The sequence below is a fragment of the Carassius gibelio genome, chromosome B1 (assembly GCF_023724105.1).
Source record: "Carassius gibelio isolate Cgi1373 ecotype wild population from Czech Republic chromosome B1, carGib1.2-hapl.c, whole genome shotgun sequence".
NCBI lineage: Eukaryota > Metazoa > Chordata > Actinopteri > Cypriniformes > Cyprinidae > Carassius > Carassius gibelio.
In genome coordinates this window covers 25,521,818-25,545,477 of record NC_068396.1, presented here as the reverse complement: position 1 = coordinate 25,545,477, position 23,660 = coordinate 25,521,818, and the positions used below count along the sequence as shown (strand labels likewise).

The 23,660-nt window shown below is 37.6% G+C and overlaps 1 protein-coding gene across 1 annotated transcript; it reads left to right on the top strand.

The window, feature by feature from the left end:
* Positions 1 to 7,470: 7,470 nt before the first annotated feature.
* Positions 7,471 to 11,698, top strand: rtn4rl2a (reticulon 4 receptor-like 2 a). Its single transcript, XM_052544891.1, has 3 exons — positions 7,471 to 7,700; positions 8,415 to 8,641; positions 8,837 to 11,698. The coding sequence occupies exons 1-3, from the start codon at positions 7,643 to 7,645 to the stop codon at positions 9,926 to 9,928; spliced, it is 1,377 nt and encodes a 458-aa protein (XP_052400851.1). The 5' UTR covers positions 7,471 to 7,642; the 3' UTR covers positions 9,929 to 11,698.
* The last annotated feature ends 11,962 nt before the right edge of the window (positions 11,699 to 23,660 follow it).

The following is a 23,660-nucleotide window of genomic DNA, read 5'->3' as shown; positions in this document are numbered from 1 at the left end:
ATGGACTGAAAGATGTGGGTCACGGTTATGCAACAACTGCAAAGAGAAGTCAAGAAGTGAAGAGTTTGCTAAGCATGGATGTAGGTGTATATATAGATGTCGAAATAGACATAGATATACTGTATATGGGTGCCTATATATATAAATGCATAGTGAGATATAGATGTGTAGATGTAGATATGGATAGTTGTCTATAGATAGGGATGTAAACAAGTACACTTTTGGTGCCTATAGATAAAGATATAGTTAGATGCTGATAGATACAATATGTAAGGTCCACCTAATTGAGATCAACAAAGTCTTCCAATGGTGGACTTTTTGGTGTACGAAATTTAAATTAAATTTTATTAGAGGTAGGACATCATTGGGTAATTCTCATTTTTTGGGTGAACTATCCCTTGAAGTAGATAAACATCATCTTAATAGAGACAGGAATTAACAACTGGAATTTACATTGATCAAGTCCTAGACATGGAGAGTTTACACCTTTTGGGGACAGATGGTAATTTGCAAGAAAGACACTGGGAAATGACACACCCTCTACAGTAAGCAACATAATTCTAAATTCTTAGGATCTGTATTACCGTACCTTTTAGTGTACTTCTTGTAAGACCTAGACCACTGGACCAGTCACAGGGAAACATTTCAAATGAATTTCAGTTGCATTAATGTAGAACACGCTATTGCCCATTATGAGTGTGCTGACTGGAGGAAAGGATGGGGATGTAATGGATTGGTGAGAAAGGAGTATACCCACATCTACTCTCAGTGAGATATTGTCGGAGATACTCTGTTTGTATTGTTTGTATCTCAAAAGCTCAAAGTGTCTGAAGTTGTTCAAGTCTTACAAATATAGAGAAGTTAGATGTCTACAGTACATGTACATTTAGCCTATGTAGAAGTGGCTCTCAAAAACAAAAAAACAAACAAATCTGTCTAATCAAGATTTTTAGGACAGAAAAAAAAATATATAAAATGTAATATTATTATCATTACATTTTAATTTTAAATATTTATTTAGATCAAATATTATTATAAAGACAATATTTTATACTTTTCTGTATACAAAAATTATAAATATATATATATAGGTGTGGGTATAGACAGATGTATGTATGTTTCTGTATATATATATATAGTGCACATCTATAATTATAATGCATGTAATAATTGAGTACATCATTAAATTGCAGTAAAAACACAAAGACAAACCATAAGCAGTTTTGCATTTCAGATAGAACAGCTTGAGTATATAAATAATTTTGCTATATTATGATAAAATTATAAGGATGAGAACCACAGCACAGTGACGCAGGCTTTAAAAGAAATGCTTTAGAAAAACATCAGTGACGTTCAGCTTCATAGTGTACCAGAGACACACTTTGCACTTCGCGATGCATAATTAATAATCCGTCTCGCCCTGTACAAAGATCTGAGAGAGTCAGATGAACACTTTCTAGCCTCCTTTATTCACACTGAATCACATGGAGGTCTTTTCATGATTGTATTATTCTCAGCATGGCATACAATAGTGACACAATCCACAGTACGCTATGTGAAAAAAAAAACCTTTTCAAATGAAATCAAAATCGCATCAGGCATTTGAACACAAAGCGTCTGAATGCGCCACTACACTTTTTTTTTTTTTTTTTTTGCTTGGTTGATCTCATCACACTTAAAGAAACCTGTGTATATTTTTGTATTGTGACACATTCAGTCCATTAGGTTTACAGTCTACTTACTGTATACTTAATTCTGTACCTTTACAGGTTGATGTGGCCTCAGAAACTACTTGGACACCTACAGATACTTTAAAAACGTATGATATTCAATATCTAAATAAGTGGCATCCACAGTGGTAATGCTTTGTTTTGATAGTTAATTTAGACATTCTACTAAAAACAAGTAACACTGGAACTCCAAGTTAATGTGGGTTTTGGGATTTGTTCCTTGTTCATTGTCTTTTATTTTGATATTTTTGCCTTGTTGTGGTTCCTGTCTAGTCATGAGATTCGTTTACCCTCATGTTATCCTGATATTAGTTCTTTTTGTTCATGTGTCATATTCTCATTGGTTGTCTTAGTCATGTGACCTGTATTGTTTGATATAAATAGCCCTCATGTTGCCATTTTCTTCTGTCGAGTTATGATGTTGTAACCTGCTGTCGCCAAGCCAAGCCAAGCCAAGCCAAGCCAAGCCAAGCCAAGTCGAGTCAAGTCGAGTCAAGTCAAGCCTTTCTTTGTTTGTTTGATTACTTTGAATAAAAGCTGCACTTGGGTTCATCACAACTTGCCTTCAGTGGACTATTTATTACAGTCAACTATCAGTCATTAAATTATTACTATGACTGTCTGCTTAATGATTTTTAGTGGATGTATGAAGTCAGTTCTGCTCAGATTCATGTAAGTGTCCTAACAGGATAAGTGTAGTTTATCACAGTTACAATGGACATGTTCCATTAAGTGTGGCGACCCAAAAGTGTAGAGGGATCTTAAACCAACAAACTTACTTATGTGAGACATATTGTTGGAAAAGTGTGCTTAAGCTATCTTTCCTTAAAATGTTTGATATTTATGAAGTTGTAATGTGATTTTAAAGTGTCAAGTGTCAAATCACTTTACAGTAGATTCAGTTTGTGCATCATTACAGAAATGGATCAAATCAATAAATAGTGGCCGAGTGCAGAGTGCATGACTGCTGTATGAGAAACACTGAGAGGAAGTGGGTCTGTAAGTAGGCAGAGGAGAAAGAAAGACAACGACTTACCAAACACAATGCTTCTGTCAAGAAGGACAGGAAAAGTCTGACAGCTTGTCATGGTCTTTTTGTCTGAAGCGTGACTGGAAGTCTCTCCCTAATTATAATCTTGTGTAGTCAGTGATGTATTAGACTGAAGAACTTTCCAGATGCAAACGAGTGTTTCTATAACTAAAGGCACTTTAACGTCACATGCAGGGGTTGAATTTATTAAAATAAACACATTTTAACTTTTGGATTCTTCATCATATTAAACAAATCTTGTTTCCGTATGTTCTTAAAAATATGTATAATTATTGCATGTAAAATCATTATAATATAAACTCATAGTAATTCTTTTTATTACATTTTATTTTTATTATGACTGTCGCTCAGTACTGGTCTGATATGACCTAGAATTTTGCTTCTAATAAAAGGTTTTATTTGCACTTGTTTTCCAAGGACCCTCCAATGCTCATGAAGAGCAAGAATATGATGAAATGAGACTTAAAGAAATATTGTACTAGAAATATGAAATGTGTGAGCAAAGGAAAATCAAGGGAAATATCACTTGTGAACAGAATATTTTCATTTTGAGTCATCTATCTATCTATCTATCTATCTACGGCTAGGCTTTTTTAGGCCAACATTAAAGTTTGTAAACAAACTCTACACAACCAGTTGTTTATTTGAGGTCTAAAACACTAGGTGATGGAAATGTAATTTGTACAAAACAAATTGGGAGGAAAAGAATGACAGAATATTTATTAGAGAACATTTAATTTCGACTGGGTCAAAAGTGTCCATAATTGAAGGAGCATTCGAATATATGATTTGGGTCTTTCTGTGACTTTACTGATCCAGTATCTAACACTATTTTAGTCCTATGATCCAACTGGGATTGTTTTTTCTTGTGCAGTCGAGGCAACATCATTATATTTCCCAGTCTTCAAGATGAGCCACTTGAGCCAACAAGAACGCTTCTAGTCAACCGCAGCACCAATTTTCTGCCAAATCTCTAGTGGACACTTTGCTTTGTGAAGCCCGGCGAATGCGTCTAAGATGGATTTCATCTAATGAGAATAATCAAAGCAAACGGCTACAACAGACATATAACAGAAACAGTTACAGAAGAGTCATATAAGACACGTCTAATAGAAACATAATCCATATGTTATACTTGCTGCTGTACACATTCTCAAATGGATAGCATGTTTAGAAGTTATTTACACCAACAGACTATAAATATTCATAAATAATTATGAAATCAATTGATAGGTGTAGGTGTGATGACAGTTTTTATTAACATGAAAGGATCCTGACATTACCACCTCAGAATTTTACACAAATTCAAATATGTGAATGTATACATGATGATCCTAATCAACGCAAAACATTGATAATAAACAAGACATAAAGAGCTTAAGAAGGAAGAAGTAATGAGCATGAGACATAGAGAAAGAGAGACAGAGAGTAAAGGTGGGCTGTGAAGGTACCACAGGGGTTTTAAACATTTGATTGTGGTTCTGCATCATTAGATTCTTCTGAATCCTGATTACAGCGCTCTGGGCTTTGTTGTAACTATTCTTGTATCCAGACAAGCAGAGCTAAGGGAATTACAGCACACAGGAAGTGAACAGCGACAGCCTCAGTATCTGTAATGTAGCACTGTACGTACGTATGCACAACATTTCTCACTGCACCTTCACTTATATAATATAAACAACAAAGATAGCTACCCTCAATAGTACATTAAACTAAAACCGTAAAAATGCACCACCTGAAAAAAAAGATACTGAAATTAAATAATTAAATTAAATAATTAAAAACTTAAACTTATTTAGGATAGATGCCAAGGCATCATTTCTCATTTTTGTTAACTTAGGGTACTAAAATAACAAACTAAATAAACTAAAAGCAATAAATGAATAAAAAAAAATATATAAACTATATAGAGATATAACATATATATAGAGAGAGAGAGAGAGAGAGAGAGAGAGAGAGAGAGAGAAAAAGAGAGAAAGAGAGAGAGAGAAAGAGAGAGAGAGAGAGAGAGAGAGAGAGAGAGAGAGAGAGAGAGAGAGAGAGATAATATATATATATATATGTATTCATATATTCTATTCTATTTCAAGTGTACAAAAGATGACTCTAAAAATATATTTTCTATAGTTCATTTCAGGCCATGATCCGTTTATGTTAGTCTCTCACATCCAAATTGTATTTTGGCAGCTCACTGTGTCTAGAGAAAAATGAGCTGCCAAAATACAATTTGGGTCTAAGAGATAACCTAAATGGATAGTCTGTGTTTGGAAAGGAATAAACTGTCCCCCAGTTATGTTTTATTCCTGAATGTGTCTTTTTTTTTTGTTTGATTAACACAGAAATGTATTTAATGCTGAGGTGCTGGTAAATTAAATCTGTGATGAAACAGAAATAGTGACAGATCTTTTCTTTCATATTGTGACGTACATCTGGGTGAAACAGATTATTGAAAAAGAAAAGAACTTCTTCATTGGATGAAAGCAGAATGCAAGTTTGCAGCTGATAGTTAGAAAGGGGTGGAGTTTAAGAAGACTAAATGACTGGAGATGTCACCAGGGAGAAGCATGTGAAAAAAATAATAAAAAAAATTCATGTCAAAGCAAATTTTTTTATTTTACACTTCATTTTATTTTTCAGTTTATAAATGTACTTTTTCAAAACCTCTTTAATTGACTCCTATAAAGTAGTTGTATCTGACTCATTTAAACCCTTTAAAGTAAATTACAAATTACAAGAATGTGTAAACAAAGTCCTCATTTACTCATTTTTCTAAATATCTTCTTTTGTGTTTCACAGTCATGCAGCTTTAAAACAACATCAGAGTGAGTAATGATGTCATCATTTTCACTTTGGGGTAAAATTTCCCATAAATTTGGGGGTCAGACTCCTCAAAACCTCGCCTCCGCCCTATATTATTTCTCCGACGCACAGCAAACTAATGAGGTTCATGACGCAGGACTCTAAAGTTATCAGAGCTGATTTTATTCTGCTATCTCTATGCAACAGGGCAAAGCAAATCTGTCATTATATGTGGGCTGCCACTGGAGAGCACTCCCTTAGGGCACTACAAAGCCACTCTTGGAACACTACAGGGATACAGCTTTAATGCATTAGGCTGCTGGCCCGCACACTAATCAAGCCTTACAAGTGCTGTCCCATATCCCTCTCGTTCCACTATCTATGAGTCATGTGTCGCTTCTTTGCCTTGTCTTTAATTCCATAAACTCCTCCTTTCCAACCATACTTTGTACTTCCTCTTCCCCCGTCAGAGTCTTTTTGTTGTTGCCCGGTAATTCGTTTTCATACACAATTGTCCCACGACCCAGAAGCTGTCAGTCATGGCATTCACTCGGCTGACTGTTGGTGATAGGGAAATATACACGAGACATGAAAACCCTCACACACACACTCACACTCCCAGCTGGTAGGTGTAGGTGGAGCGGGGAAAGCCTGTTCGTTCAGTCATCTTGAGTTTTTGTGGAGGTGGAGAGGGAGGGAAGAAAAGAAAGAGGTGTCCAGAACATGAGCGAATGGAGGAGGTGTTAAATAACAACATGGACATCCTCGGGTCTACTGTTGTCTTTCGGTTTGTCTGTCTGTTTATTACGAGGATCTCCGGAATGCTAGATTCTGATTGGTCAGTGACGCCACTGACCAGGGCAGCGGTGTGTAACTGACCACTCACACTGAAATCCTATGTTTCCTTAATAGCTGTGCTTCTGTTTGGTCTCTTCATAGTCTCTACAAGGAAACTAATAAGACAGTGATCAATGATTGATTGAGTTCTGTTTTCCTGGATACACTCTTTTCACATACATAATAAAATCATTTCAAGTAAAATCAATATTTCAAGTCCATCTATTTGTTTATTTTTGTGTCAGTCCTGATATACTTTCCTGGCTTTATTATTCATTAATAAATAACTGGCTTTACATTATTCCTTACAGAAATGGTGCTGTATGACCATAAGCAGCACTTGTCACATATACACTTTAAAATCAATACAATTGTCACAAAATATATTACTATTGATTGTAATGATTCTGTGTATGAACTAGTGTTGTGAATGCAGCATATACCTATAATGCAAAAAGCTTTGGAGTACCTAAAGGCGATACACAAAAGGAAAGTGGTTTATGTTTTAGCCGATTCCAGGAAGATGCCCAAATAGGAGATGCTGAGACCAAATTTGGTATTGGTTTGTCTTTCCTTTCAGCAGTAAGTGACAGTAATTGCATTCTTTAGTCATCCGTTACCAATTCCCTTAACGATTATCTCAGGCTTATAGCTTTATATTTCTATATTTGAAGTCATGACTTGTGTCTCCAGAGCATAAAGGCTCCACTTCAAACAATGCGTTTGTTTCATTCAGGCATCTCATTAATAATGCGGAGGACAAGCTAATCCGAAGGGACGCATAAGCAAAGCCAAGAAACGAGCTGTGTGCCTCTTTCATGTGCCTCGTGCGATCCTCCTCGCATGCTCTCAGCTCAGTCATTACCGGGCACCGTGCCTGCGCTCCCCCGCCCTTTCCAACTACGTCTCCACAATCGTAACTGTGAGCTAAGACGTCCAACTTCCCTCTGTCCAAACTGGTGCGTTAGAGCCCTCCCCTCCTCTCTCCGCACCGCCTTTTCCGTTTGCCACCCTCGCTTGGGCTTGACCCGACTAGTGACGTAGGAGAGATTCCATGGTGCCCACAGCCGTAGGCGCGCGCTGCGCTCGGGTATAAATTGGGCCCAGGACCCATCATTCGGCACTCTCTCAGTCGCTCCGACTCGGGAACCAGAGCATCAGCGGAGATAGCAAGGAATCAGTCTCTTAACTCCTTAGGCTAACTCGCTCTCGACTTTGGTTCGGAATGGAAACATCAACTTTTACGCGGAGCCAACGCAGCTCCATTGCGCACAACTTTAAGAGTAAGTTTCTGCTTCTTCTCTGTTCATCTTTATAGTGAATATGCTTTTGAAATCCGGAATTCAAGCATTCTATATCTAAGTAATGGAAATGAATGCATGTATTCATCAATTATTTTAGGATTTAGAATATGACCAAGCTGTCTTTCGAAAATGCTTGGTTTTACGCAGCATGGTTAGAATATATATTTTGTGCTTGATGCGTAAAATGTTTTGCATGAATGCTTTAGTTCTTTGAATTATGACTTTATTCAAACAAGTCTTAGCAAATGTACGCATATATTTAAAAGTTGAACGTTGCATTTGGAATTGCATTTATATTCAAAGAGATCAAGAGAATAATAATCGGAGCGGTAGGCTGTAAAGTCTGTCAGTAAAATTAAAGATACAACAAAACACGCTTTTTTAGAACACTCTAAAATGATTTACTTAAGAACTGAAATAACGAAAAGTTCTGAATGAGAGAAATTATTGTGACAACGTAAATGGATGGAACCAATAGCCTATGTTAACATAATGTGTAAAACATAACAGTGCATTTGTAGTGATTCGTTCCGAGATCATTGAATTTTTCAAAATCAAATCCTTTTATTAACATTAATTAATGCAAAAGATAAGATGAGACTTACAGAACATTTTAGAGAGCTCTCCAAAATGGAAACTTGTGCTTTAGCTACAAAGACTTTGTGATGTGACGCGCTCTTCTCTTTCCATCAGGCGCGCTCTCGCTCTGGCTGGTTGTCTGGCTGGTCGTGGTAAAACCCGTTCCTGCGCAGAACTGCCCTCACCGGTGCGTGTGTTACCCGACCCCCATGACAGTAAGCTGCCAGGCGCAGAACTTCACCATTGTGCCCCACGGCATGCCCTACGAATCCCAGCGCGTTTTTCTGCAGAACAACCGCATCACTGAACTGAGAGTGGGGTCTTTTGCTTTTGGAACACAGGTAAGGAAGCGTATGTAGACTCTTGGTGTGCGACAGAATAGAACATTTAATATTTACATTTGTGAATATACATTTGAGAGTACATTTATGAGATATTTACTAATTTTGTATTTCTTCTCAATACCTTCACCTCATTATGTCTCCGTCCCTCTACCTCTTCCTTTCCTTTCCGTCCATTAATTCATCACATACCAGGTTTTGTGGCTCTTCTCTAACAACATCACCTGGATTGAGGCTGGTGCATTCAGCGAGCTGCGCGATCTGGAGGAGCTCGATCTGGGCGACAACCCTCACCTGCACCGTCTTGAGGGTGGAGCTTTCCGGGGCCTGGAGAAGCTCCAGAGCCTCCACATGCACCGCTGCCGGCTTGCTGCCCTTCCCCATGACATTTTCCACAAGCTCTACAGTCTGCAGTTCCTCTACCTGCAGGAGAACCAGCTCCACTTCATCCAGGACGATCTCTTCTCTGACCTGATCAACCTCAGCCAGCTCTTCCTGCACGGCAACCGCATCCGCACTCTGTCCGAGAACGTGTTCCGTGGCCTGGTCAACCTCGACCGTCTGCTGCTGCACGACAACAGGGTCCGTCAGGTCAACCGCCGCGCTTTCCGCGATCTGGGCCGGCTGACCATGCTCTTCCTCTTCAACAACTCCCTAGCAGAGCTGCCCGGTCAGGCCATGCGTGACATCTCCTCCATCGAGTTCCTGCGGCTGAACAACAACCCCTGGGCCTGCGGCTGCGAGGCTCGTCCCCTGTGGGATTTCTTCAGAGGCGTCCGTGTGTCCAGCTCCGATGTTCTGTGTGCCTCCCCAGCTTCTCGTCGTGGACAGGACCTGCGCTTTCTGAGGGAGATGGACTTCGCTCTGTGCCCTCTTCCCGACCCCAGCTCCCTCTCTGGCACCACCACCACCACCTTCAGCACCAAGACCCGCTGGTGGTTCTCCAAGCACAAGCCCGTCAGCACTTCAAAGGGCATCTTTGAGAAGACCTCCGAGACCAAGGCGTACCCCTTCAAGTCCCAGCATCCCTCAATCACATCTACATCCACAAAATATGAGCTTGGGGAGGAAGAGGCTCTTCTTCCCAAGCTTGACCCAGAAGAGTATTGGGCCAACTATGGCAATGAAGATGCGGGCATCACCTCTTTGCGCTGCTTTGAGCTTGAGTGCCCTCCCGAATTTGACTCTCTGCCACCATCTTCCTCTACTTCTCGCTCTGCATCTTCTGTTCTCTTGCTACTCTCCATGTCTGTCTTGACTGTCTGCATCCATCTTCTTTTTGGCTGAATCTGTTTAACTCAAGAAGAACCCTCTTCCCCCTCATTTTTCTCCTCTCTGGAGGAGGGAAAACCCTGTTTGCTCAATTTAACTCTTGAATGCCTTGATTCCTGTTTACTATCAGCCTCACCTGTATCTCTGTTCTGTTCAGTTCGAGCCTCTAGTTCCTAGTATCTAGAGGGCACTAGACTGATTTAGGATACAGTGGGTAAACAGGGAACGTTGGGCGGTACAGGCCCTTAATGGAAAGTAATGAAAGCTGTTCAGAGGGCTTGGTTAAGTTAAGCAGATACTCGGTCCTTCTTTTTTTGAGGACAAGTGTATTCTAAGCCGTCTCTGTCACAGTCAGTGCAGACAGAGGATAGAAATTTCCATCTTAGGTTTACGTACAATATTTGTATACTTTTAGACTTTTCAGCCACTCTAAGTGCTTCTATGATAGTTGTAATTATAGCTTGTGATGTCACTATTTCCAACAACGCCACAGCTCCATTATTTCAGTAGTTAGTTGGTAACAATAGCAAAATGAGCAAATCTTTTGATTCCCTTTGGAAGCAGCGATCGAATGTAATACTTCGTCTATTATAACAGAAGGGTCTCAAAATCATTCAGGGCTTGAAAAGCACAAAAGGAATGGCGTGCAGCAGCGAAGCAAGATAGAGAAAGCACAATGGAGTGATGAGTTTGAAAGTGTTGCAATACAACCATAATTTAAGATGCACGGAGAGCGCGAAAGCACACGCAGAAGAGACAGAGAGCACGCACAAGAAAAGGCGAAAGAATTGATTACATCACCCACCAGATATGACAGCAATTATCACTTGTGTAAATATGACATCTTGGCAGAGGGAGCTGTAAATAACGCTATGAAAGGCCTTATGCTTGTCACTGTTCTGAATGGCCAAGAATGTCACTGTGAGTAACGTCTGTGATATCATTTGGTCAGTGCATGGAAAGATCAATCTGAGTGTGAATGTCCTTTTTTACTGTATGTCTTTCAAAATACTGTTAATATGTTCTTACTGTAAAATACACTACCTACATTGTTCCAAGACTTCCCTTTGTTTATTCTTCCTTTCAAATTCAAATGCAACTGATTGTATCTGAATATTCCAGCAAATTACATCCTTTCTCATTTAAAGTATCAATTTTAAATCCAACCAGGCCACAGCTTGCAGCTATAGTCAGAAAAAAAAAATTGGCAAAGTGCTAAAAACTAGGACTGAATCCAAAAAATGTGCTTAATGACATATTGGTCGACATTCAGATTAATGTCTAACATTGGACATGAATGTGTGAGGAAAAATGCATGGAAAGCAGAGGTGGATGTGGGCAGTAGAGGCGAATAGATAGATGATAAAGGATGGACATGCTGATAAAGAGAAATGCAATCTATAGTTCCTTAATACAATAGATAAAGATCTACTGTTAATTCCAGCAATATCCTGTATACCCTGAGACAAACAATACTGATCTTTTTGTCCCTCGAATGTTACCATGACACAGTTATGTCTTACAATGTTTGTATAATGTGTGAATGTATATCAGCCGAACGGGTAAGGTCAAACTGCCTTAAGGTGCTCTCGAGTGACCATGTTTGTGAGGTTGCTCATAGATGACCAAAGCATTAGTTATACCTTTTTACCCAGAATGTATGCATGATGTGCAATCGAACGTAAGAATGTGAAAGAATGAGCTGTTCAATCTTTTCACTACAACACAAAGTGTTGGACAGAAAGCATGACAAACGAATAAATGCTTATCTGTGAATATGAAACATCTCTGGTGTGGGCGTACTTTCTTTATATCTTTATCCAGCGGCCATGACTCTACAGCAGAATCTTGCATGTGCCTTCTCTCCCTCGCATTCCTCAGTCTGACCTCCCTTGACACATACAGACAGACAGACAAATAGACAGAAACACACACATACACACACACACTCTACTCCTCACCGCTTGCAAAGTTCTTTGAAGGCAACATCATTCACTATAGCATGCAGTTACCATGCAACGCTCTGGCCGCCATTCAGAGCTTCACTTCAGAGTTGCAGAGTATGCAAGACGTGTGTGCGAGTAAGCGCACCCCTGAGGCTGACAAAAAAGATGATGTTATTGGATAAGGTATTCACAAAGCACTCCTGCTGTGGTATTGAATGGTTATTGTTAATTCAGATTCAGAAAGCCTCTTTTTCTTTCTGTCTTTCTGTCTTTAGCAGATGGCTCTCACTGAAAGAGCAGCAAGATGCAGAGTTTGCTTCAGTCTCCCACCATGTGCAAAGGCAGGCTGTGCTTAACACAAACGTGTACGCATACATACACACACACACAAATACGTGTGAGACCCGGTGAGAGGCTCAAGTGCCTTTTCTCTCAATTCCACTGTAAATCTACCATGAAAACTACTGCCAACAGGCTGTTTCATCTTCCATCCAATACTCAATCGTCAGCCTGTCTGTGTTACAACTTGCACTGATTGTGGATTAAAGATTTCAGTGATGATTTTGTAGACTACAACTACTCTATTGCTCAACTAATCAACCAACTGAGTAAACTGTGTATGGCCGATTTGATGCATGAGGCTGTTTTCTGAATCAGGCCTTTGAATGGAAGACATCTGCATCGCGATGCCCCCATTGGATGGAGTACAGTTGCGCAAATAGTTCTTCATCATCCCACCCACCATCTGCGTGCCTATTGGCTGTCGGCCACGCTATTCAACAATGAGACACAATGAGTTGGCTGGCAATCGAGGGGTGGCGACCACGTCAGTATCGCTGAATATTAGATGAAGAATGAGTCACTGACTCACATGAATGGGGGATATGTGTGAGAAAGAAAGAAATGGGAGGCAACGACTTGTTTTTTTATTTGTGTGTGCATGTGTGCGAGTGAGTTTACCGGAAGTTGCTCATCACAGCAAGAGTTTGGAAGTGTCGGTAATCGCCCCCATGAAAAGAAATGTCAAATAAATACAGTAACTGGTACATATCGACACATACACATGGATGCCCCTTTGGTGTTGTTCAGTTCATTTTACATGCAAACTTCTGTGATCTGAAATTGCATTTTCTCTCTATGAAACATTATTACAAAACGTCTAAGCACAAATTTCTCATTTCTAGCTGCTGCTGGAGTTTCATTCAGTATAAATTAGCAATGATTTTAAATAAATTCCCACATCTCTGTCTAGCGTGCAGTTGTGCACAGCTCAAAGCTCTCATTCTTTGTTCCATATTCAGTTTTTTTCACACTCTGTCTTCTTTCGGTCTTTCCGCTTGGTTTGTCGTCATCAGCTCCTCTCTCACCTCACCTTCCTCTCCCTCATTTTCCAATTCACTCCCTTGGGTTCTTCACTTTCTCCAGCTCTTCTTGACATGAGCATGTCACCGTTTTCTTCCTATCACTCATTTTTCTTGACTCTCTCCTCTTTTCTCCCTTTTTTGGGCTTAATTATAGGTGTTCTGAGCCCAGTGCTGTTGAGTAATGAACCCAAGGATTGATTTGTATTGGAGGCCCAGAATTTAATGATGTCCTTCTTAATGATTACTAGCCTGGCTATCCGTTGCTTGAGGAAAATAAAAAGTGGCGGGGGTGCTAATTTGATGCGTCAACTCCTATTCTTCTCGTAAACACACTGACAGGTTTTTTTTTTTTTAATCTCATGTGTTTTGATGTGTTTTCAAAGTGTAAGGAGAGAGCTGTAAAACCTACTGCTCTGCGTAAATGGAGGAGACAGTGGCTGACGTTGAAACTTGAAAGAGAACCAAAAGGGAGACGGAGAGAGAGAAAAACAGACTGCAAGAGACATCGGCAGGGCTGAAATAGTGTGTGAAACGGTGAATAAAATGCAGAGAGGAGTGAGAGGAGATGTGAAATATTTGAGTCACATTCTTGGCAGATTCCGGCGCCACAGACATTGGGAGAGTTTATGAATTGCGTATGCAAACTCGCACACTTGCGCGGGTGCACACATACACACTCATTTAGCCCTAATCACACATTCGCAGAGAGCTGCACTCTTCCTGCAGTGAGGCAGACGGTTTTCAAATGGAGTGCGTCATCGCTCTCATCAGTGGACCGTGGAGGCTTCACGTGTCTTCACTGCCTGAGTTGCAATCTTACACATATACCTGTAACTTAACTGTCTGATGACACTGTTTTCATGTCAACTTGAAGCAAAGATCTTAATCCTAAACAACCCTCTTCACTGTACTCATACAAGACAAATTACAGCTGTCAGATAGGGGTAATAGCTTTTACTCAATCTAAAGTTGCTTCAAACCTCTATGTGTGTGTTTTTTATTTTATTTTATTTATTTTTTATTTTTTTTGAGTACAAAACAAGTTGTTTTGAAGAATGTTGGTTACCAAACAGTTGCTGGTACCCATTGACTTCCATAGTATAATTATTTTTTCCATACTGTGGAAGTCAATGGCTGTTTGGTTACCAACATTCTTCAAAATATCTTCTTATGTGTTCAGCACCTAACTGGCTGTGAAAAAGCAAGACATCTGCAGCAGTATGTTTAAGCTCGGGGTAGGTGTAAGAGTGGGCTTTAGGGATTAGAACCAAGAAATGTGTTCTTTTCAGAAAATTCTATCCCATTCTACACCTGATATTCTGACACTGTTTCTCACCTTCAACGTGAAAATAATGTCAAAAATACACTCCAATGAAATAAGTAAAATTTAGTTACAAGGAACATCTTTTTTGGTAGCTACCTACAGGACTTAAACATAAATAGCACTTTTCACACTAGTTTATTACTTTGTCTAATTAGCAAAATCCAGTAGAAAAATTAACGCAATCGAAGAAGGATTCCATCATTATTTCAGTTGTCGAAATGATGGTGGAGGAAATTACTTTTTTTTTATTTTTGGAAGAAAATGACAGACTCCTTTGTTTTAACATGCTAGCATTTCATTTTAAGTATTTCAAACACATTTAATCAGATAATAGGTTTTGCACTTCTTGCATAATTTAACACAAATACAGGTTGATTAAATGGCCTAAAAAAAACATATTCTCTATTTACCTTGATATTTCAGATTCTGCTCTGTTCCATTGTTTATATTTATTTATTTATTTATTTTTTGCAAACTCTGACACTTTTTTTCTCATTGGAAACCAAGTACACCAGCTATTAAAAAATAAATAAAAATACTTTCAGCAGCAAAACTGTCATAAAAGTGACCAAAGTTGGGGAAACACTCACTTAAAATTCCAGTCTGACCTCTCTATATTTTGCATACTGTTTTTGAATAAATAAGCTTTCCATTGATGTATGGTTTGTTAGGATAGGACAACATTTGGCCCGAGATACAACTATTTGAATATCTTGAATCTGAGGTTGCAAAAAAATCTAAATACTGAGAAAATCACTTTTAAAGTTGTCCAAATGAAGTTTTATCAATGCATATTACTAATCAAAAATTAAGTTTTGATATAGTTATAGTAGGAAATCTTCATGGAACATGATCTTTACTTACAGTTTTTCTCAGTCACTTTGGTGCTTTTTTCAAAACAGAGATGAAATTCTCAAAACTACTTGTACAACTTCCACATCATCTAGTCATTTATACACATCATAAAACCAGTTTCTCATTCTTTTGAACAAGTTGCGATTGCTTTTGTACATTCATGCAATTGATTATGCATGTTTATCGGCAGTTTCCTACATTATCAGTTGCTCATGTCATGTTGCTCCAAACGTATTGCATAGTTTTCTGTGCAACAGTCTTACCCTTCAAAACATCTAGTCTTTAGTTCATCATATAAGTCATTAAATGCAAAATGGTTAATCTAGTTGTCAAAAACTGCCTAGCACACTTTTTATATTTATTTTTACACATTATTATTAGACTTTTTGTACATTTGGCATGAATTGTCCAAGTGAATCTTGACTTATGAAGAGAATGTAGATGATAAACCAATGATAAACCCTTTCTCTGAAATAGCTCAAAGGTTCATCTCATAAATCTTCAGTTGAAAAGCTTATACTGTGTAGACAGAGGACAACACAAGAGTTACACATTCTGAAAATGGACTTATTTTCATATTTGTGTCCATATTTGTTTTTCCTTTTCTATATCACAATGACATTGTAAAAGTTTTTTTTTTTTTGGTCAGACTTTGTAAAGATGTAACTGGGAATTCTATCCAGTCTCTTTCAATCAATATCCCACATACAGTAATGTGTAAATGTGTACGTTTGAAATGGATATATGGCATACATAAGCATATGGCATATTGTTCAATACAGTAGTTTACATCAGATCATCCCTCCAGAGTAAACTGTTATATTGACAACATGACTAAGCAATTTGACTGTCTTATCCGTAAACTATGACACAAGGACTTGTCATTCTGATGGCAGTGATATGTTCATTGACACAGATATTTATTTTTGAGAGATGAACTAAGGATTTTGAGCAGGAGACTGGCTTTTGCAGGTAATTCATGGTGATTTGCTATTTGTACGAGTTGTTTTGAGAAATGCACTTTATGTTTTGCAAATTGTGAGTTTGATTCGAGAAATGTACCAAAGCGACTGAGAAAAACTGTAATGTGCTAATGATTTTTGGCATGAAAGAAACCTTTATCATTTTTACCCATTCAGTGTTTTTTTGGCGATTGCCAAAAATATACCACATCGACTTAAGAATAGTTTTGTGCTCCAGGGTCACATATTATCTATTAGGGTGTCTTTTAGAGTAGATCTTTAAGAAAAACATTTTTGTGAAGGCATTTAAGACAGTCTGAGAATGACCAAAACATGGTTGCAACTTCATCATCTGTAATTTTTTAATACATTTGGTTTTATGCACGTGATATTTTTGGGTAGGTGACATGACATGTCAAGCTGCAGCAGCTTATCATGTGTGAATTGTTATGTGAAATGCAGGCTACAAAGGATGCGCCAAGGTGATGCACCAAGACAGCTGCCACAAAAGGTGAATACACCGGAGTGTCACTGACTAGGCTTTTGAAAACCCCCAGTGCCATCTGTTTACACGTATTTCTGCAGAGCTAGATCACACATTTGCTTGTATGATGACCAAATCAGTATCCAAATTGGATCTAACAGCAGAGATGAGATGAACACTGTCATCTCTAAGGGGCCATTAATGCAGGAGGTTTTCTTGCATTACATTCAAAACAGCTAGACAGAGCAGAACAAAGAGGAGACGGTCTCCAGACATTGTTTTTTTCAAAGCTGAACTATTTTTAACTAGACATGACATCATATAAATTCATCACTTATGGCAAATGACATAAAAAATAAATAAAAACTATGCCCATGTGATTTGTCAATTACCTATTTGTTTCCTCACTGTCTCCCACTGGAAATCCCATAATTCCTGAGGCTGGACTGGATAATTTGCATATACCAGTCTGAGCCTGACTTCTAAAGATGTGTAAATAGTGGTTTCAGAAAACTGACAGTGATTCTTAAAGTTTAGCGTTGTTTTTCTTCTTAATATTTTTGTCACACACTCACATCAGGTGAGTCTTGTGAAGATGTAAGTCTTGTGAGGACTATTTCAGTTTTTCCCCCTGTCGACCCACACTACACTATTAATACATTTTTGCCAGACATTTGGTGACGACATAGATGAATAAATTATCCGTCGTTATTTTTTCCATACTCAATCTTTTGGTTCTAGATCCAGTATAGGAACACCATGAATATCTGCCCAGCTTTGAATGTTCAGAGCTCACTTTGATGAAGCTATAGTGACAGACTTACTTATTTTGCACTTTTGTGCTATGTCCAAAGTTTGAGAGAATTTATAACGTTCAATATCATATGCAGTATTAAGAAGCTATACATCACTGACTCAGCATAACATTGGCCTGTAATACTATTTCCATCTTAAAAATTATTAGAATATTGATTAAGGTAGTTTTATCATAAAAAAAAGTGCTATGAATTTTTTCAAACCGACAGTCACCACTTATAAGCTACTACTAAATATAGTAGAAACTTAATTTTCTGTAAAGTTGCTTTGTAATAATTTGTATCCTAAAAAGCGCTATACAAATAAACTTGAATTTAATTGAATTGAAACCATCTATTGAAAGCACTGCATGATATGGCTCGTTATGCAAGAAGCAAACAATGAATACAAACATGAAAACAACAAGTATTATTAAGATGTAATCACTTAAATTGTATAATATTCTGCTGTTTAGCTGTGACGGACTATGTGAATATTTTTATAGTACAAATATCACTCTATGTCCACCTTCAGGTTGTGGTACATGTCTTTTTGAAAATATATCTTTACTGATTTTTATAAAGTAAATGTAAAAATGTTCTTAGCAATAAAAATTCAAAATAAGCACTTACTGGACTGAAGTGACTCCACACAGAACTTGTTGGAACAAACATGTTCAAATGCAAGTATCAAATATGATATATCAGACTTTTGAGAAATGTTTACTTGTACATTTCTAAGTCATCGCTATATTACATTATATGTTATGTAATATATGGCATTATATGTTTTGCCCCACAATAAAAACTACAGGTTTGATCAGAACATTAAGCATTTAAACATCTTACTAAGTATTTATATACATTTTATATAAGTAATCTGATATAATGTTATAAACATCTCGGACAAGCTATCAGAATTTCATCTTATCTTTTGTTCATATAAATATCAGAAAGTTGCTAATTTTCCTCTGAATAATTTGGACTGCAGAATAAAATCAGGGTGTTTTTTCCCTCCTCGTATATTAGTTCCATATTGTCCTATATCATACTATTTGAGTGCCTGACGTAGCAAATATAATTACTCAACAAAGATTTTATCTAGATGTACAATAGAAATATGTATTCAGAAAATATTTAATCAATCATATGTCTATGACCAAATTTATGCTTCCTTCCTGTGTTCCCTTTCAAGTCTTTTCAATTTTCAATCCCTCATCTTTTACTTCACGCACACTGTCTTTCTCTGCATCATCCCTGCTGCTGTTTTCGTCATCCTGTTCTCTTTTGTTTAAACTCCTGCCTCTTCTCCTTCTCCACCCATCTCTCCTCTTCAAACTCTTTGGCTCTTTGTTCCACTTCCCGCCTCTTTTCACTAGCCTATTTTTGCTCGTGCTTGTCTAGGCAGTGCGTAGAAGGATCTCAGTGAGTCAAAAATAACCTAGGACAGATGCAGAGTTGTGCCCTGGGACACTCACGGATCCCCTATCATCCCTCTCAAGATGGCCGACAATAATGAGTCATCCGCTGCCTCTCTCCATTCATCTGCTGAACAGCCTGTGCTCTATTAAAGTATCAAATCTCTCCATCCTACACAAACACAGACAGACCGACAGACAGACAGACAGAGAGACAGACAGACAGACAGACCGGCAGAGAGACAGACAGATCGGCAGACCGACAGACAGACAGACAGACAGAGAGACAGACAGATCAGCAGACAGACAGACAGACAGATCGGCAGACCGACAGACAGACAGACAGACAGACAGATCAGCAGACCGACAGACAGACAGACAGACAGATCGGCAGACCGACAGACAGACAGACAGAAAGACAGACTGGCAGACAGACAGACAGACAGAGAGACAGACAGACAGAGAGACAGATCGGTAGACCGACAGACAGAGAGACACATCGGCAGACTGACAGACAGACAGACAGACCAACATACACACCGACAGACAGACTGACAGACAGAGATACAGATCAGCAGACCGACAGACAGAGAGACAGACCGACCAGCAGACAGACAGACAGACAGACAAACCAACAGACAGACAGAACGACAGACAGAGAGACCGACAGACAGATAGACAGACAGACCTACCGACAGACCAAAAGACAGACAACGACAGACAGACAGAACGATCCGACAGACCGACAGACAGCCATTTTACCACCCATATCTGATAACTGTGATTTGATGAGAATTGTTTGAGGCAGGATATAAAGGCATATGAAATTGACAGTGTTTTACTTTAAAGACTTTTGCTTCACTGTCTGAGCCTGATAATCATTTCTAGTGTATCATGGGCTTCCGATGCCCTCAAGAGGTGAAAGTTTGCAACAGACTTGTCCAATGACCCAGATTTCCCTCTGCTGCTCAGTGTGGTTTTTAGTAATATTGGAAATCTGTTGATTAGGCCAATGGGGATGCATTGTCTGTTTTTAATCCATCTTTTCATTTCATAACCTAGAATGCATAGCATATTGACTAAAAAGATTTAAAGCAACAATGACTTCAAATAAAGTAATTGAAAGTCGGAAGGCATAAAAGTGTTGGTTGATGTGTAAACATTCCAGTATATTTATACAGGTCAACAATTTCAGTAATTTTTATATTAATAAAAGCTTTTAAAAAATGAATGGCATATTTATTTACCTCTTTTTTTTAGATACTTCAAATATTGGGCTTTCTTCTTCTCCCCACAAGTCTATGATACACCTTGCCACAAAATAATAATAGTAATACACATTCTAGCCATAAGGGTGCAGCATTGTACAAATATCATCAAAGGATTCTTAAAGCCTTATAAGGAATATTTAAACGCTCAAAGCATAAGAAAGATATGTTCATATCTAATCTTGTAGTGTAGATTCAAGGAACAGAAGTGAAAACACTAGTTTCAGCTTTATGTTTACAGCAAATTGAATTGAATTTAGAAATTATTTAATAGTCTGAGCATTAAAGGTCACATTCCATAAAAAAATAAGCTTTTGTAGGTTACAAACCCCTCAGATGATGCTAACCCTGAAACAACAAACAGAACTAAAACTAACAAATTTTGCTACAAGTGTGATTGCATCATACCCTAATTGCTGTTAATAATGTTCATCGTCTGGTTGACTACGTTTTGTATTAGTTATTCTGAAAAACCCTGTCATATGAACATAAAGTGACAGTCACCACTTATAAGCTACTACTAAATATGGTAGAAACTTAATTTTCTGTAAAGTTGCTTTGTAATAATTTGTATTGCAAAAAGCGCTATACAAATAAACTTGATTTGAATTTAATTGAAACCATCTATTGAAAACACTGCGTGATATGGCTCGTTATGCAAGAAGCAAACAATGAATACAAACATGAAAATAAAAAGTATTAATAAGATGTAATCACTTAAATTTTAGAATATTCTGCTGTTTAGCTGTGACTGATTATGTGAATATTTTATAGTACAAACATCACTCTATACATTCAGGCCTTGTATAAATACACTAACATAAATGTAAAGCATAAATAAATACTTACATAAAAATAATTATTTAAATAATGCTATTTAGCATTATATATAGCATAATGCCTGTGTAGGCCCCCCAAGCCTACTAGCAACATTATGTAAAAGGCACAGTGAAGGCTCATGGCACAATGAGTAACATTCCCTGTTAGAAACACAAAAGTAGACAAACAATCAAAATCTGGTCAATCATGGTAGAGATTCCCAACACAATAGACACTATAATGCTATAATTTAATATTTTTTCTTACATTGTCTTTTAAATCCAGTTCATAGCACAAACATGCATTGATTGGACGCAACCACTGCATTTTAAACATGATCCAAACAAATATGCTCTATATATTTAAATTAGATTGTATAATTTAGATATAGTTTTTTAAAGCTATGCAACATAAAACCTACCTGAACGAAACAAAAACATCAGACGGGCTTGAATGAAACACAAATTCACTCTCTGCCAGCAGGTGGTGATTATGAACAGCAGCAATACAGCCTTTCCTGGGTAACCCCAGTAAACAAAGCAGCCACTTTAAAATGCATTATATAAATTACAGAGGCAAAAAGAAACTAATTGCTAAACTTTTTTTTAAGACAGTCAGAGATATATTCATAACCAATATGAATCATAACATGTTATAGATTTCAGCGACTTGGGGTACATTACATCCCTAATATAAATCATAGCAACGTTAGCTTACCTTGCCATCGCTGGTGTTGTTGATGGGGATTTTGCTGGCAAGCTTAAAAGCCAGGGATTCTACTGTTGACAGGCTGCATATCTTCCAGAACATATACTCAGCTATAAGTCTCTTCACTTCTCTGGGTTCAAGTAACATTAGCCTAGCAATGCAGACCGAGAGAAATTTAACTTCTGCTGCTTTGTCTTTCTCACGGTCTCATCATTGTCTTCCAGTGTTGCCAACTAATTTTCAGGTAAAGTTGCTAAAGGCAGGTAAATTTTTTGCTAAATGATGTTGTGACATCATTGTATGATGATGTCATAATGAAACCATGACGCAAAACTGCGTCATTGCGTAGAATACACACTGAAATAACAATAATAATCTCAGCAAAGAATATATATGTTCATTTCGATTTCTTCGTAAAAATAATATAAACATTTAATATAGATTAATTGTAAAAGTAATATAAATATATTTTATTGCATTTCTTTTTTTAAATTATAACACTAAATTATTGAAAAGTTACACATTTTTGAACAATTATATTTTACTAGAAAAACTTGACTACTATACTCAGTTAAGTCCATAAAAACAGGGCACAGTGTACTGTGCTAAAGTGAAGGAATTTTCTGTATTTTTCACCAGCATTTTACCTGTATTTAAATTACACATTGCACTTTGATAGATAGAGTTGTTGTGACGTGCATTACTGAGATTGTAACGGGTATAATGCTACACTATTAGATTATTTGTCATAGTGCCACAGAATACTTAACATACATGTTTTTATTTTATTTATTTATTTTTGTATGTATATAATAGTAATAGTATATAAACAATTTAAACATATATCTGAATTTCTGCTTGTGTTGTTATACTTAATTTCTATTTTGAATAATTAACCATACTTGTTTTAAATTTATTTGCAATTACTGAAATAAATCACACTCAGATTCACCTCAGTTCATTGTGCTCATCATAACGTTACAATAGCTCATCAATAGCTCATTATAAGGGTTACTATATGCAAATATATCAACAGACTACAATTCCCTTGATGGTTTTTAAAGGAATAATGAGTAAGCCTTTATTTGTAGCCGAACATCCAGAATGTGTCAACATTTGGTCCCCTCTTGTTCCAGCTCGAGGACCAATTAAAATTGAGTTATCCCCAAATTCAGGATCTGTTTGAGCATCTACTGATCTTGGATTAACAGTCTGTTATGATGAACTTGTTTGAAAAAGGTCACACATCATTTAGGATATGATATGCCACTGCCAAACACAACTACTGTATTCTAGTTGCCTGCTCTATTTTTACACTCTTTGTCATTTGGACCATATCTAGGCATTTCAGAGTATTGATGTTTTCCTGTATATTTCACAGGAAATTACAGTCTGGTTTAGCCCTGGCATCTGTCAGGGTGCTTGTATTTTATGTGTGTTGTACACAGAGCAGTAGATTTGTGTTACAGTATTTGGTCTAAAAGAGGTGGTGTGACAGATGTTGGTCAGATTTGTGTGGATATTAGGGTGGGTGCGGGGTTAGACGCTTATCTGTAAAACTCCTGCTGTCCGTTTAATCCTCAGAGCAACACAAGCGTCTTGACTGTCTGCCTCCCTCTCAGACACACGTATTTAATGTCACTGTGTCACTTTTTATCCTCTGTTAAGCTGTTTATGTCAGTCAGTTCATTACATGTTAAAACAAACAAAAAAAGTAGTATCTATAAACATATGAACAATTTGTTAGTCATAACAGTGCTCGTTCTCATAGTTCCTGTACACCAGCGTTGCGTTCAGGTGTCCAT

Coding starts and splice junctions, on each gene's coding strand:
- rtn4rl2a (XM_052544891.1), top strand. CDS start 7,643: ATGGAAACATCAACTTTTACGCGGAGCCAACGCAGCTCCATTGCGCAC. Junction 7,701..8,414: donor CATTGCGCACAACTTTAAGA/GTAAGTTTCTGC, acceptor TCTTTCCATCAG/GCGCGCTCTCGCTCTGGCTG. Junction 8,642..8,836: donor CTTTTGCTTTTGGAACACAG/GTAAGGAAGCGT, acceptor ATCACATACCAG/GTTTTGTGGCTCTTCTCTAA.